At 46.2% G+C, this 15,768-nt stretch overlaps 1 protein-coding gene across 8 annotated transcripts in view; it reads left to right on the top strand.

The window, feature by feature from the left end:
• VAV2 (vav guanine nucleotide exchange factor 2) overlaps positions 1-15,768 on the top strand; it is a 314,011-nt gene that overhangs the window by 227,095 nt on the left and 71,148 nt on the right. For all 8 annotated transcript variants that reach the window (XM_075120343.1, XM_048823167.2, XM_048823163.2 and 5 more), the window contains exon 4: positions 1,688-1,756. In XM_075120343.1, coding sequence (XP_074976444.1) covers positions 1,688-1,756 — 69 coding nt within the window. The remainder of the gene's footprint in view (positions 1-1,687; positions 1,757-15,768) is intronic.

Raw genomic sequence — 15,768 nt, 5'->3', positions numbered from 1 at the left:
CAGCTTGGCCATCTGGAGTGAAGTGCAAGCTTGACTATGGAAGATGGGCTAGGCCCTCTACAGGGACTGCTTAGTAACTAGAGGCATCCATCCCTACCAGCACATTAGCCCACTGCGGCCTATGCCAGCAATAATATATTGGGTTTAATTAAAGCAGTATTTTTTCATCTCCTCCATATATTATTTGATTATTGCTTCAGAATGAGCCAAGGAATTTATTTCTTTGCTCTTTTAATCTACCCCTTCCTTTTTAATTTTTTCTTTTGGTGTTCATTTCCCCCACCTCCAGGGCTTTTAACTGCTTAAAGCGATTGGACTGTTATTAGTTTTAAGTAAATAAGACCATTTTTCACAAGGATTGTGCTTGAAGACATGTTTGTTCATTGCAGATGGAAGCCATTATGGTTGGACCAATTCCATGCAGGAACTCGAACGTGATGGGGCACCCAGATGCTGGATTTGATTCCAGGGGTGTTGGAACAATTTGTACAGTGCCGGGGGGGGGGGGGGCAAGAGCCATTGAACAAACCTGTAAACCCTGGACAGGATGGAAACCGTTTCAAGCCAGGGTGTGCGGTAACACTTCTAGTTTCACCACCCCTGCTTGATTCTTCAATTCCCTGCACCTTGTGCTACAGTCAGTCACCTGTGCTAAGCGAGGCCACGGTGGGTGTAAAATTGTGTTTGCAGAAGGAAAGGTACGTTTGTGCAGCCCCGAGCACAGTGACGTTTTGGTTCAAGGCTGAGGCTCCTGGGTGCTACTTCAATACAAAATAACAAATAGTTATAATAAAAATGCTCTCAGTGGGAATGGAGAGTTGTGATTTGTTAGCCTTTAACGCCCAGTTGCCGTCAGGTATAAATGCCAGCATGAGATGGAAGGCCATAGACGATTAAGCCTGGTGTCTGGGGTGGTGCTTCCCTTGAAAGTACAGCAAGCACCCTGCCAAATCCCCCGCCCCCCAAATAAAACCTAGTTTTGTTGGAGCCTAGGCGTCAACTTGATCAGCTCAGAACACATTAATCTGAGCTGCTTTGTCTGCACTAGGGCTTTAGAGAGCAGTAGTTAGCGTGAGCTAGCTACTGTGTTCTAGCCACATACCTTTAAATCTTAGTCCAAGATAATCAAGACCCAGAGGGCCCACAAAGCCTTTCCCTGTGATCACAGATGTATGTATTGCCGTAGGCACCATGGGGCTCGTATTCAACAGGAAATTTGGATGTATTAGAGCAAAACCCCAGAGTCGAGGAAACAAACACAATGTCAAATATGACTCTGCGCCCTTGCAGGCAAGGACAAGTCATGTCTGACATTGTGTCATGGATGAACCCTATTGGAGCCCTAGGGTTACCTATGGCCAGTGGCCACAATGTGAACTACGTCTTGTCCGTGTCTCCATTGACTGCAGCATCCTGATTAATGCTGCGATAGTTAACAGGTCTCCTTGACGTTGTGCTCTAGCATGACCAAGCTGAAAACTGAGAAGAGGTCTTATCAGAAACTGATGCCTATGGGGCTGGCTGTGTGTAATACAAATACATGTAATACCGATGGATGTTTTTGCTCCAAAGCAACCCCTCGTTTACACAATGTGCTGATCTGAATTCTCACGGGTTGCAGCAAATGATGATTGTATGCGCAAGAGGTCAGCATTGCCAATAATGTACTTTCTCTCCTCTCTTCCAGACCCTTCCCTTCAGAGGAGACCACAGAGAACGACGATGACGTCTATCGGAGTTTGGAGGAACTGGCTGAGTAAGTGGCTGTGCAAAAAACAAACAAACAAAAAGTCGCAATTCAGCTTCAGCAAGGAATGATAAAATAGGACAGCTGGGATCTGAGTGCGGGCTTGCCTCTTTGATGTTCTTGCCAAGAAATTTTTGTGCTGCTACAATAGTCTGGCTTTTTTCCCCCATGTAGAGCTCTGGGAGACATCAATTCTAACAGAGCACAATGGGGGGTGATTGGACGCTAAGACTACGAAGATTCCTCCATAACTCTAAATCCCATTTTAAATACACAGGGGCTGTATGTGATTCCCCTGATTGTCCGAGTCGGGAGTAGCTCAGAGAAGGGAGTACCTCCTCTTTAACCATCTCCTCTCAGCAGCAGGTAGTTAGGGGATTACAGATCAGTAGATAATCAACACAAGAAGGTCTTGTGCAAAGAATAATTCTGGAAACTCCACATCACGTGCCCTATTGCGCTGTTTAATCCAAACGATGCACTCAGCACTGTACAGTTCGCAAAAATACACTGTCCCTGACCTGAAGAGCATACAGTCCAGAAAATCAGATACTTGGGAAATGGTCATACTGGGAAAAACAAGAGATGGAGAAAACATAATGGGGAACGGGAGAGAAGGGTCAGTGAGTCTTTCTACTAGAGACCCTGAACAAGATCCTGACTGTATGTATATTGTCTAGATAGACAAGGCAGGGAGAAAGGAAGTATTAATATCCCAATTTACAGATGGGGGAACTGAGGCACAGAGAAACTGAGGGGGTTGCTGGCAGCCAGACGGGAACTCTGTGGAAAAGGCCGGATTTGAACGCTGGTCTCCCAAGTCCCAGGCTAGTGCCTGCAGTGGCTGGTGTGTGGGATTTCTGGCTTTGGCGCTCCCTGATGGGTGATTTTCACTCTCGGTGATGGGAGATAAGGGCTCTTTGTGTTCTCACCAGAGTAAAGCTGGAATCTGCTTGCTGCTCTTGTAGTTCCACAATAGTGTGTTCATCTAAATTGGGATTTTCACAGGAGCCGATGAGCACTGGTATATGACAGTTGGGTGTCTACCTCCCTTAGGCTACAATGAAAATGTCAGCCAAAGTCTTTTTAGGGCTTCAAACACATGATTAATTGGATTTATTTCTGATCATATGGTGTGTTGTGGGAATGCCTTTGGTGTATCCGTTTCTGTCTTTATCTCCGGCATCTGTCTCTGCTGTTGTGACAACATTTGAAGATTTTTAACAACCTTGAACCAAATCATAGAGAGTGAAATCCTGGACCCATTGAAGTTGATGGCAAAATTCCCATTGACTTCAGTGGGGCCCGGATTTCAATAATGTACAATCCATTTCATATGGGGAGAAAATTTTCAAGGGTGGATATATGGCTTTATACAGTTAAATATTATTGTTCAACAACATAAATAATAAAGCGTAATTCAATGAGTTCCTTATGGCTTCAGTTATTACAAAAGTAAATCATAAATTGATACATGGAATGGAGTATATCTGAGTCCCTAACTTGTGGTTTGGTCCTAGCAGTGATAATTGAATACATTTTAACATATATAGGGCTCCTTTCAAAAATAATACTTTCCCCTCCAAATGGTCTTAAAATCATTTTAATATTGGGTTTTTAAATTCCTGATTCTGACCCATATGCATGTTTTAAATTGGGGAATATGTTTGCGTGTGAATTCCTGGTGTTTGCTAAACTGATTAGGGCTATTGGAGCTGGCTGTGATCCAAGCAGTGTGGGCAGGCAATATTTTCCTTAAAATAAATGTTTTCAGTCTGTGCTCCTTACAAGGAGCAGATTATACTTTAAAAAGAAGGATTCACACCTGTAATTACTTTGCTGCTGATCTCTGCAGCTTCTAGGATATGACTGTTCCTTTCTATCTGTATATGTTCTTCTGTAACCCCCAATACCATATTACCTGAGTAATGGATGGATTATTAATGGGTTTTATCCTCACAACACCCCTATGAGATTGGAAAATTTTGCCTTTGATCTCTCTGTGCCTCAGTTCCCAATGGGCAAAATGGAACTAATATACTTCCAAAGTTCCTAATTGACTTAATAGCTTAACTCATTAGGAAACTAACACCCATTGTCTTTCAGTGAAAATAAGGCTCCTCTCCTTGCTGTCCCAGCTTCGCTGCATCTTTTAACCCCACATTTCTCTCCTCCTCTTGAGATTCAGGCTACAAAGTTTGTGGGGGTTCAGATCTATTAGAGAAGGACCCATATGCAAAAAAAAAAAAAAAAAGAGAGAAGAAAAAAAGGGGTGGGGTGGGGTTTAAGATCCCAAAGTCTGATGGCATTTTCCACTCCCCCTGTTAGGAGTTTACGTTCTTCAGCTTTGTGTATGTCAGATAGGAGTGCCCAGAGACATACCCAATATTGTAAAATGTACTACGATGCCTAAGGAATTCATTAGAATTAGAGCTCAGTAAATTCCTGGTGACAGAAAACTGGGAGATTACCCAGGTAGGGTACATCTGCACTGTAGTGGGAGGTGTTCTGTCCAGTGCCATAGATGGATGGCACTAGTTGATTGAGCTGGCAATCACACCTCCAGCTGCTGTGTAGACGTACCCTTAGGAATGTCCTCAATATTTGTGTTCTAGCTCCATGAGGGGTGGCCTGAGCAGCATGATCCATTAGCAGTGGTCTCTCGTTCTCTGTCTTCCACAAGGAGACTCTAATTTGAGATGCACCATACCATATACTGTGCAATAATGTTGCATCCTGGCAAGCCCAGGAAAGCATGAGAAACAAAGAGGTCATTCCTGAGCTGGGAATGATTCAATGTCCCCAACGTCTTTAGCATCCAGCAGCCATAGGGGAGGTACGTTAAATGTTTCTCAGGTGGTAGAAAATGATTTTCACAGCAAGTTGTAAAAGGATCCAATTCTAGGAAGTACAACCACTGTTAGACAGCAAAACCGCAAGTAACAATCTTCCCTACTTTATAAAACTTTCATTGCTTTTTGCTGCTCTGTATTTTCCCCCCATTAGCTACACAGGCACGATTCAACTGCAAGTTATTGGACTTGGTTTTTTCCCCCCTCTTAACTATTTCTAAAATGGGTTGTAGCCCTGTTCTGAAAATAACTGCCAAAACTCCCATCAATAATGGAGCTGAATTATCCTTGTTAACTTCAGCACAGGGGTGCTGGAACAATTTTTATAGTGGGGGTGCTGAGAGCTGTTGACCCGAACTGTAAACCCTGGATATGATGGAAACCACTTCAAGCCAGGGGGTGCAGCAGCACCCCTAGTTCTAGCATCTATGCTTCAATATGGTAGGGTACAGCCTGTGATGGATAGCCACTGAAGAGGAATGCAACACAGAGCATTTATATACCTAGTAAATAAACGGAGTTGGCCTAAACTGCTCCCATTGGAATAAATTGAGAGTTTTATTATTAAATTAAGTGGGAGCAGACTTTGGCCAATGCTGCATGCTTTTGAAAATCTCACCCTTAATGCCTCTAGTGTACACAAGTGGAATTGCAGGAGGGATAATGGGGCAAACCTAATATTTGGGTGGATCGATACATACATGGGGCCAAACAGTCCTGTTGGGTGAAATCTGGTCCCCACTGAAGTTAATGGCAAAGCTTCTGTTGACTGTGGTCAGGCCAGGTTTTCACCAGTTATTTTTAGTGATACTACTTGTGTGAGTGAAGCGAGCAGGGTTTTGCCCACACGTTCATTTACGTATTTGAGAGGGTTAGGCGCAGAGCTGGTTGGGCATGTTCCATCAGAAATATTTTCTAACCAAAAAGGCAGCTTCCACAAAATCAAAATTTTTCCTGGGAAAATTTCAATGTTGCCAGTACAAAACATTTAGTTTGACCTAAAGCAGAATATTTAATTTCGATGAACTTATTCAAAGCATTTCATTTCAAAGTTCAACAAAACATTACACTGTGTTTCCCCATCAGCATATTGCCTTACAGGAGGTGTAGTTCAGACTCCCATTCTCTCCAAGGGCCAGGCACCCCAGAGGACTACATGCCCCATAATGCAATGAGGATTTCCCTCTGACTGAGCTGTGTGGTTCATCATGGGAGATGCATGAATCTGGGTGCATCATCTGACATGTAGTCTAGCCAGGGGAGTCTGGCCCAGAGGCAAGAATGGGGGTATCTGGCTCCCAAATTACAACTCCCAAAAACAAAGGCTTTCAGGTCAGTTCAATAAACCAAAACAAACATTTCAATTTCTGGAATGTCAAAATGTTTTGTTTTGATCAAAAATATTGAAATGAAGCATTTTGATCTTTCCAAATAATTTTTTTTCAGAATGTCTGTTCGGTGAAAAGCTTTGAAATTTCAATTTTTCATCTTCTAGCTTAAGTGATAATGAGCTTTTGAAGCAAGAGGATCTGAGTTCCAGCCATGTTTTCTCTACAAAACTCCCAAGAAGCCAGGGCATGCAACACGCTGACAACTGTGAAATCCTCAGTGGCCATAGAATTGTTACATTATTATTGTAATTACTGTAAGAGCAACAACAACATTCTGTGGCAAAAGAAAAATCCCTGACTGATATATAAATCAATAGCTGTGCTCAGTGTGGTTACATGTATCATACAAACAAGCTGTTTCTTTCAATGCAGGTCAAATTTGCCACAGGGAAACTTGTGCGTGTAAAGAACATTCATGCCTTGATGCACACATTGTGCTTTCAGATTTGAGGTTCCAAGTAGTGTATTCTGAACACAGAATTGCCTGCCGGGGGAGTAGGGGCAACCCATTCAGAAGATTGAGAGATAATTATTTGCAACAACAGTTCATAAAAATTGGACTGATCATTGAAAGGGAGGTTAAGAAAAAACAGATCTGTCAAGGGAGCTAAAGGTTGCTGAGTTCCCTGCCTCCTACCCCCTGTGTTTTCTTTTCAGTTAGCCAGATGGCTGACTGGAGAAAGCCAGCGAGGGGGGCAGATGGCAAGGCCCAGTGAGTTTAAGTCGTGCAAGCGCAGTGCTGAGAGTAGGGGATCGGGGGAGGAGGGGAATCATTTTCCTCTCCTGTGCAGTTTCTCTTGGAGTTCTGTGATATCAGATGTTTCAGCCTGCCACAGAGAGGCCTGATCCCAGAGAGTTTATGGGGAAAAGGCCACTGAAAATGATAGAGGCCGAGCTCTCATCCAGAATTGAAGCGGATGCTGGTGATAACACAATATGCTGTTTCACTGGCACCTGCTGATAAAAATCAAAGCATTGTTTGTCCTAAAGGCCTTCTAGTGAGTCTGCTCGTCCCTGCCCCGCCCTTCCCTTTTATCACGGCTGACTTGATTTGATCATTCTGAAATCACCTCTGATAGATGGCTGTCCAGTCTAGCACTGAATGTATCTACAGATGCCCATATCCCAGCCTCCTTTGATGGCTTGTTTCATTGCCCTCACCTTTCTTACAGCTCTGAAGTTTTACATAACAATTAACCTAAATTTTCTCTCCTGACTCTTAAACCCATTCTGCTTATTTTGTCGCATTAGATTTATGAAACCAGTTGATCCCTGTCCCCTTTTTCAGCATTGAAAAGCTTCTGTAGGGTATATGAAAAAGAAAAGGAGTACTTGTGGCACCTTAGAGACTAACCAATTTATTTGAGCATAAGCTTTCGTGAGCTACAGCTCACTTCATCGGATGCATCCTGATGTATGCTGTAGCTCACGAAAGCTTATGCTCAAATAAATTGGTTAGTCTCTAAGGTGCCACTAGTACTCCTTTTCTTTTTGCGAATACAGACTAACATGGCCGCTACTCTGTAGGGTATATATGATCTACTGTGTCCAGTATCCTTATGGCACAGTGCTTTTATGCTCATAAGAATCCAGCAGTCCCATTTTGGCTTTATTGGACTGCACACTGTATGCCATTGTTCTGGTTCATTTCATATCATCTGACTGCAGAGCTTGTCAATCTCCATGATGAACTGGAGTCCATAAAAAAAAAAAAGTGTTTCTTTGATCCCTTCTGAAACGAGGAATGTCCCAGTGCTTAGGAGATTCTGTCCATTGGTTTGTTTTGGGTTTCCCCCTAAACAGCTGTAAAGTACATGTGGGAAAACTTAGGACAATGTGTTCTGAACAAGAGCTGTGGGGGTGGGGGGAAGAACAGGGTTGTTACAGGAAAACCTTCTAAGGGGAGATACATTGGGTTGTGGTTAAGGCACCAGAATGGGTATCCAGAAATGTGGGTTCAGTCGACATTTCTTTTGTGACAGGACAAGCTGCTTAACCTCTTAAAGCCTCACTTCCCTGTCTGGAAAAGAGGAAGGATTGTTATTCCCTTTTCCCACCCTTTTCTATCCCGTTCATTTAAACTGCCCATTCTTTGGGGGCAGGGGACGTACTCTTACATGTACATACCGTGCCTAGAGTCATGGGGCTCCTCTCTGAGATGGGGCTTCTACGTACTGTTGTCATACAGAGTCATAGCTGCGTTGTCTAGGGGACTGTGGAGATCATTAGATTTGGTGAAGCGAGTATGGGCCTACCCTGCCCTTTAAAACACCTCGCTTCAGGTGAGTGCATATTCCACGCGCGGGCCAGGAATGTAGTTGTGGGGTGGTCCTGAAGTTGTTGCACCAATGAAGAGCGCACTGTAGCTTTAACAGTGAACGCGCTTTCAAGGGTAGAATTTGAATCCAAGCCTGCAGAGGAGACCTCAGTCTTAACAGAGCTCAAATGCCCTGCTGTCCTGACACAGAAACGTGTATCCCTTAGAAACACTTGTGTTTGAGAGGGTTGGGTTTATGTTATTGGTACAAGCAGTACGGGAGTGCCTCACGGTGCCTACCAAGATCAATAGCCCCATTGAGCTAGACAGGGTATAACAGCCCCTGCCCCAAAGAGCTTACAGTCTCCAAGGGTCCATCTACCTTGGACTTGGTAGGTGGAATTGCCACCTGGAGGAGACATACCCACGCTAGCTCTCATCAAGCTAGCGTGCTAAAAATAGCATAGCTGGGCAGTACAAGCAGTGGGACTAGCTAGCTCACTCTGAGAATGATCCCGTCCGAGCCCTAGGCACGTACTTGGGGTGCCTAGACACTCCCACTGCTCACGTCACTGTGGCTACGCTGCTGTTTTTAAGATGCTAGCTCAATCAGACAGAATGGGAGGCAGACAGAGTGGGAGGGAAAACAAGCACCGAGAGACAAAGTGACTTGCCCATGGTCACCAAGCAGGTCAGCGGCAAAGCCAGGAATAGAATGCAGGTCTCCTGAGCCATGATCCTGTGCCCAGTACTGCCTCAGTGAGTGATGAAAGGCGCCGATATTGCTTCCTCTTACGTGACAGTGTTAGATGATTTGCAACGTGTCTCTTGTGAAAAGGAGTTGGGTTTTAATTAAACTTCTCAAAGATGCCTGTCATTGGGCTGCTCTTTTCCCCCTTTGGGTTTGACCATGTGTGAATTGACTAAGTATACTTCAAACGTCCCTCATGTGTCCTGATTTTTGTCCTAATGTCATGTGTGTTCCTCCTTTGTTGAATAAATGTGATACTTGTCTTTGATTCATAGCGTAGTAGGCAGAGATGCAAGCTTGTATTGTCCTAAGGAAGCACAGTTTAACTCCCAGTTTCAGGGGCGGGGAGTGATAATCCAGCCTACCCACTCCTGAGATTGTAAGGTCCTTGGGGCAGTGACTGACTGTCTTTGTGTTCTGTGTTTGTACAGTGCCTAGCACAGTGGGGTTCTGGCCCATAACTAGGACTTCTAGACACGGTGATAATACAAATAGTAATATGCTATTCGGCACTGGCACCTGGGCTGAGGCTTTGCTAACATGAAAGTTAGTTTCCCAGTAGTGGAATTGTTGATACAATACAAAACCACCTCCCTCCCTCCCTTCCTCCCTCCCTCCCTCCCTTTTCACATCTGTGTGTATTTGATGCATGTCTTTTGTCTCTCTCCAATCCGTCTGAGGAGGAATTGCCTGCAGGATTTTCATTACTAAGTGCTACAGGACATGTTGCTACCTGTGGAACCGTGAAATCAGCAGAGAGCTAACGTTGGTTGCATGACTAAAGCCTTGTCCACAGTCGAGGCATGTTTGGACCCATAATTCCCCACTCATGCAGCTCTGCTGGGATCTGCCTTTGCCAATAGGCCTTCTTACCCTGAAGAGTCTCTTTCAAAGGTTGTTGATTTTTCCTTGCTGCTGTCATCAGAGCTTCTTGGTTACATCTCCCAAGATAATGGAGTGATCAGCAGATTTTTTAGAAGTGCATTTAAAAAGAAACCCCAAGGGGAGCTGATAAACGAGCAGCCTTCTTCTTGCCCATCCATCTGCTTGCATTAGAAAAACCACACACCCGTCAGTCTGAAATTATCTGCCTGGGTTTTCCGAGGCTGAATAGACACAGAAATTGTAAACACGTCCTTTCTTCTTCATCTCCGCCCACTTATGTGTGTCCTCCTGGTGCCATCCCTCAGAGTGCATTTTATTGTTGCCATTTGGGTCACTTTGAGACTCTCAGATTCCACGTTTGACGGGGCTGGTAAAAGATGCTGAATAGAACAGATTAGAAAATATGGCTGTTGCTACCTCCAGACGTGGGCCTAACTTCAAATGATTTCTGGCTCATTAAAACTCCATGAGATCGGGTCAGAAGACTCCACACACGTTTAACCCCCTCCTCCTAAAAACTAAGCATGCCAGCTGTGTTGTTAATATATAGGGCTCCTTGTCCCTATTTGCTAGAGAGAGACCATGAATGAGATAGTAGTCAGATGAAATCTCTATTAATAGCAAAAAATAAAATAAAATGCAGAGAGTGAGTGAGAAAATGCAGGATTACTGGGTCTGGCTAGAACCAGCCAGATGCTGGGCAGCTTTCTCAGGCACTTCCACAAATCTATTTTGAACTAGTAACTAGAGGTGGGCTTATGCTATGAAATTCTCCTAGGGATTTTGAAGACACCAAAGCTCTAGGTGTTGGGTTTTGGTTGAGGCCTGTCTTTGCTTTGAAACTCTTTTGTCCTTCATGTTAGTTCTGGACCTTTCATCAGCAGAGAGCGGACGTGGTATAGGGAGGTGCAAACACTGCTGTGGTTTTGAAGTGATCTAGTCTCCACCAGGGGCAAGGCTAAGGGTATGTCTACACTACCCGTGTTACAGCACGGCCGCAGCAGCGCTGTGATGTGGGCGGTATAGACGCGCTTTATCGCCGGGGAAGAGCTCTCCCGGCGATTAAAAAAAACCAAACACCCCTAACAAGCAGTGGTAGCTTTATCACTAAGCACAGCGATAAAGTGCTGTCTGCCCTGGAGCTTTTCAGCGCTAAAACTTTTGCCCCTCAGGGGGGTGTTTTTTCACACCCCTGAACAACAAAAGTTTTAGTGCTGAAAGTGGCAGCGTAGACACAGCCTTAGACTGTGACTAATTTATCTTCACAAGGGGCTCAGCCATACTTGAGCTCCAGAGGGACCGACTGAAAGCCCGTAGGATACTGAGCTTTGGATCAGGCCCCGTCCTCAGGGTACCACTCTTACTCCTTCTGTAAACCTATAAGGCGTTGTCTACACAGCGAGTTAGAGGGCGGCAAACCAGGGTGTGAATCTACAGCTCGGTAGCTTGCTGTGCACGTGTGCGTGGATCCTGCTACAGCTCATAGTGCCACAGGGCACTTTGACCTACTGCTCTTTGAAATGGGGGATAGTAAGTGACTGCATGGCAGACTAGTGCGCTCTAGGTTCACACCCTGGCTTGCCATGTTCTGGCTGTCCATCTAGACAACCCCTAAGACTTCAAAAACCCACTTCATAGTGGCTGCGTGGCCAGATTCCAAATAAATCAGACAAACCAGCCGCCGCTCTGCTGGTCGTTACTGTCTTATGTTCGCGTACCAGCATAATATGGTTTTGCTCTTGTGCACTGTAAAGACAGTGCTTAATTTTTGTCTATTTTTAAAATTCAGGATTATTATGAATATTACAGCAGGGCCCTGGAGGCAGCAATTGAGATCGAGGGCCCCATTGGGCTAGTGACTGTGAAAACACAGAGCGAGAGAGAGAGTCTCTGCCCCCAAAGAACTTACAATCTAAACAGACACCGGTGGGAACAGAGGCACAGAGGTGAAATGACTTGCCCAAAGTCACAGAGAACGCAGGTATTCTTGGTGCCCTGTCTGGTGCCCCCAGTGCAGCTTCTCTGATCAGATGGGCCTAAGATCTGACACCTGGATATTGAAGGTCAGATGCACAACCAAATTCTGTGTTTAGTCCCTCCCTGTAAATGAGCTTGATTGCTGAGCTCGGACACCCCTCAAATTGGGGGAAGCGTAAATCTGGATCTGAACTTTGCAACTCAGACCCTCCTATAAATCAATTAAAATAGCTACATGCAGTTAAGCTGCAGCCCTTTAAGGACACAGACATTGAAAATGCCTCTCCCCTAATTAAAAAGCTTCAAGGGACATTGTCAAAGCTGCTGGAACCTAAAAATCATACCTTGGAGGGAGAGCCACTGTTCCCCAGTACAAGTGCTATGGGTTTGGTGGCAGAGTGCATTGTCTCACTAACCCTGCATTTAGGTGGCCAAACTTACTGACCCTCTGAGCCGCATACAATAATCTTCATAAGTTTGAGAGGCGCAGGACTCTCACAACGTGCCCCACAGGATGGTGCTTGCTGGGGCTCGAGGCTTCATCTCCGTGGGGTGGGGGCGTGGGGCACACCTGGCTGAAGCCCCAAACTGTGGCATCCCCTCCACCCCCCACGAGGCTAAAGCTCTGAGGACCCCCCCCACACCCTGCTGGGCAGAAGTCCCTAGCCCCCCGACCCTGCAGCGGAGCAGAAGCCACAACCTCCCTCCCCCAGTTTGGTAGCCAAAGATTGGGGCCGGGGAGGGGACACAGACGCTGACTTTCCAAAGTGCTGGGGGATGCTCGACCCCCAGCTCTGCCTCAAGCCCTGCCCCCACCCCACCCCTTCCTCCAACGCCCCACCCACTTCTTCTCACCCCTGCTCCACTCCCACCCTACCTCTTCCTGCCCCATTCTGCCCCCTCTCCTCAGCACGCCATGTCCTCACTCCCCCGCAATCGCCGTGGGCGGGAGGCATGGGGAGGGAGGCAGGGAGTTGATGGGGGCACCCACCATTTTTCCCCCCGGGTGCCCCAGCCCCGGAGCATCCATGGAGTCGGCTTCTGTGGGGCAGGGGTCATGGGGGAGGCTCCAGGAATCGCATTTGAACTGTGAAAGAGCCGTGGTGTGGCCACATCTGGTGTGTGTGTTCACTGAGACCAGTCTGAGGTGAATTTGTTGCTCTAAATCTAATTCCTGTGGGGCACTTGTTTCACGTCAGCCCCTGCTTACGTGAGGCTAGAGCTTGGAATAGCAGGGTGTTAGGGGGAAGCTGGCACTCTGCTTGGCTTGTTATCACTAATTATGGTTTTCTGAGTGGTCCCTTTGTTTTGGGTCCATTACAAGGTGCAGAGGAAGGCATGGTCCCTGAGACACCGAGTTTGCAATCGGGGTGCCCACTATTCATATGAGAATCTCATTGAAGTCAACGGAACTGTATGTGTGAATAAGGGTGAGAGCCGGACGGATCATTCCGTTCTGACTCCTTAAATCAGTGGGGCAGGTGATGGTCAGAGCGCCAAACAGTGCAAAGATCTGAAGGAAGGAAAGGCGCAAAAGGAGCGGGTAGAGCATAAGGGGTAGCACGGATGAAGGCATGAAAAGAAGAGTGGAGGACGGATATGAAAGGAGCTTGAGGGAGTTGGATTGGGGGCCAGTGCTTTGTGTCTCTTCTCATATCCTCCTCAATAAAATTCTTTTTTGGAGCTTTCTGGCTGGGATTTTGCAAGGAGCCTAAGGAAGTTAGCTGCCCAGCTCCCACTGAATTTCAATAGGATTTGGGTGCCAACATCCCAGCCCAAGTTAGTCACGCTTCTGACTGACTCGATCACCCCGGTGCATTAGTTCTTCCTAGGCTTGCGCCATGCAGGCGTTGACAGCGTGTGAATGGCGCTTCCCAGCTGCACCTGTCTCCTCTCTCCCTTTGGCTATTGAGTGGAAACGTATGAGGAGCCGGCTCCCTGATGCCACGGAAAGAGCAGACGGGGGAGAGAAATCGCTTTTGGGCACGCGTTCCGCAACTTGTACCCACAATCCAAAACGCCGCGGTTACTGCAGACCCGGTGGTTTGGCCTTCCCCAGTCTTGACAAGTGGGGACCATTGGAAAGTTAGTCTGATGCTGGAAGATGCTCAGCACTTCACAGGATCGTGGAACGCTGTGATTTTCTTGGGGACCGCTCAAATTAAGGAAGGAAAGGGGGGTGATTGTTAAGTGGAAGCATACATGCTCCAGTCAGCCCATCAGCTACCTACAGCCTCGCAGTGGAGGGGCTCATTGGGTTCTCTGCTTTTAGTGACACTGCAATTTGCTTTGCATGGCTCCTCTCCCTCAACCCCACCTTACTTCCCCATCGACCCCCCTGCCAATTGACAATGACGTATGATGTACCCTGGGCAGAATGTCCGTTTTGGTTTCCTAGTAACAATTTTAATGATCGTTTTACATCTCCCAGCATAAAAAGGGCCTGTGGCCAGAACAGCACATTTCAGCTTGTCATTTGGGATATTTTATGGTCCGTTTTTTATACATGCAGGCACGTGCGCACACACACACACCGAGGAAGGAGCCCTAAATGTGGTTTTGCTCAAGGCATTAAAATGTATGGTACCTGTTACTATTTCCCCTCCTTTAAACATAGTCGTGTTGGTGTGTTGGGCACAGTTGACTTCCTCAGGACACTGGAAAGCATTAAAAGACTTTCCGAGAAAGTGACCCTGGATCCTGACTGTTTGGCAGCTAATCTTTGTTTGGTTTGGCTTGGGGGCATGTTCACCTCGGGTGTAACTCCAGTGAGGTTCATGCACTCACACCAGGGACAGATTTGCCGACAGACTTTGCTTTGTCTCAGAAAAGCATATTGTCCCGTGGGAAGGATTTGGATATACCCCTGCAAACACAGTGGGTGTTGTGTGAGACTCGTAACGGGAGCAGCGCTGCTGAATGTAATATGGGTGAAACCAATCGGATTCTGTAGCAATTACTGTGCAATCCTATAGCTCTTGCTTAGCCAGGAAAGATCACTCAAGGCCCTCCCCCCAAAAAAAGTTTCCTTCACAAGCAGATTTGAGGCAGGAAAGTAGCAGGACAGTCAGTTATAGACTGAGCTTTATATTCCTGACAAATTGACCCCTCCGTGCAAGTATTCACAACGCTGCAAACAGCCAGGCTAACGAGAAGCCTCTTCAAAGCCAAAAACGAGCACCCACAGCACAGTCCCCCATGCTGCACCTGGGTCACTGCCCTGAAACAAAAATGTAGAATTCCCCTTTTACCCCCAACCCCCTTGCCTATTAGCCTGTATCGTGATGTTATCAGTTGTAACAGGCAGGCAGAGGTTAAGCAGGGAAGTGGTACTGCCTCTGGTTCTCTCCTCGCCTTTCCACCATGATATATGACCACACTGGATAAGTTGGTGCCTCCCTCCAGCTCATACAGGCAGCCACATGCAGTGAAAGGTGCGAATGTTTCTATCAGGGGAGCGCACCTCATACAGGTGCCAGCTTCAACAGAAGCAGGGTTGGACTCTCTGTCAAGTGCATACGACGAAGCAATCCCTGCAGCATCATTGCTTATATCCCAAGTCTCTGTGAAACTCTTAACTGAGAAGGGAGAGACACTGTGGAATGCATAGTTTGGGGCTACTGGACTGGGGTGGAAAGCCACACTTCTTTCTACCCACGGAAGTTTTACTTTTTCGTTTCTGTGTACATTGCTGATAGCTCTTGTGATGAGTCTTGCAATATTTGGGGGTTTCTTAAAGACCCAGCTCCTGGAGTCGGGAGATTATATGAGAATCTCAGTTTTTATTTAAAAACAGTCAGTTTCTAGCTCTGATGGTTGCAGAGAAAAGCGTGGAAAAGGTGACTGCTAAAGGCTCCCAAAGCAAGGCAAATAAAGATCTGGTTTAAATAATGATTTTTACACCAGTC

Source organism: Caretta caretta, chromosome 16 (assembly GCF_965140235.1).
Source record: "Caretta caretta isolate rCarCar2 chromosome 16, rCarCar1.hap1, whole genome shotgun sequence".
NCBI classification, from domain to species: Eukaryota; Metazoa; Chordata; order Testudines; family Cheloniidae; genus Caretta; species Caretta caretta.
The sequence above is the reverse complement of the archived record's forward strand: the minus strand, read 5'-3'. Positions and strand labels throughout refer to the sequence as shown.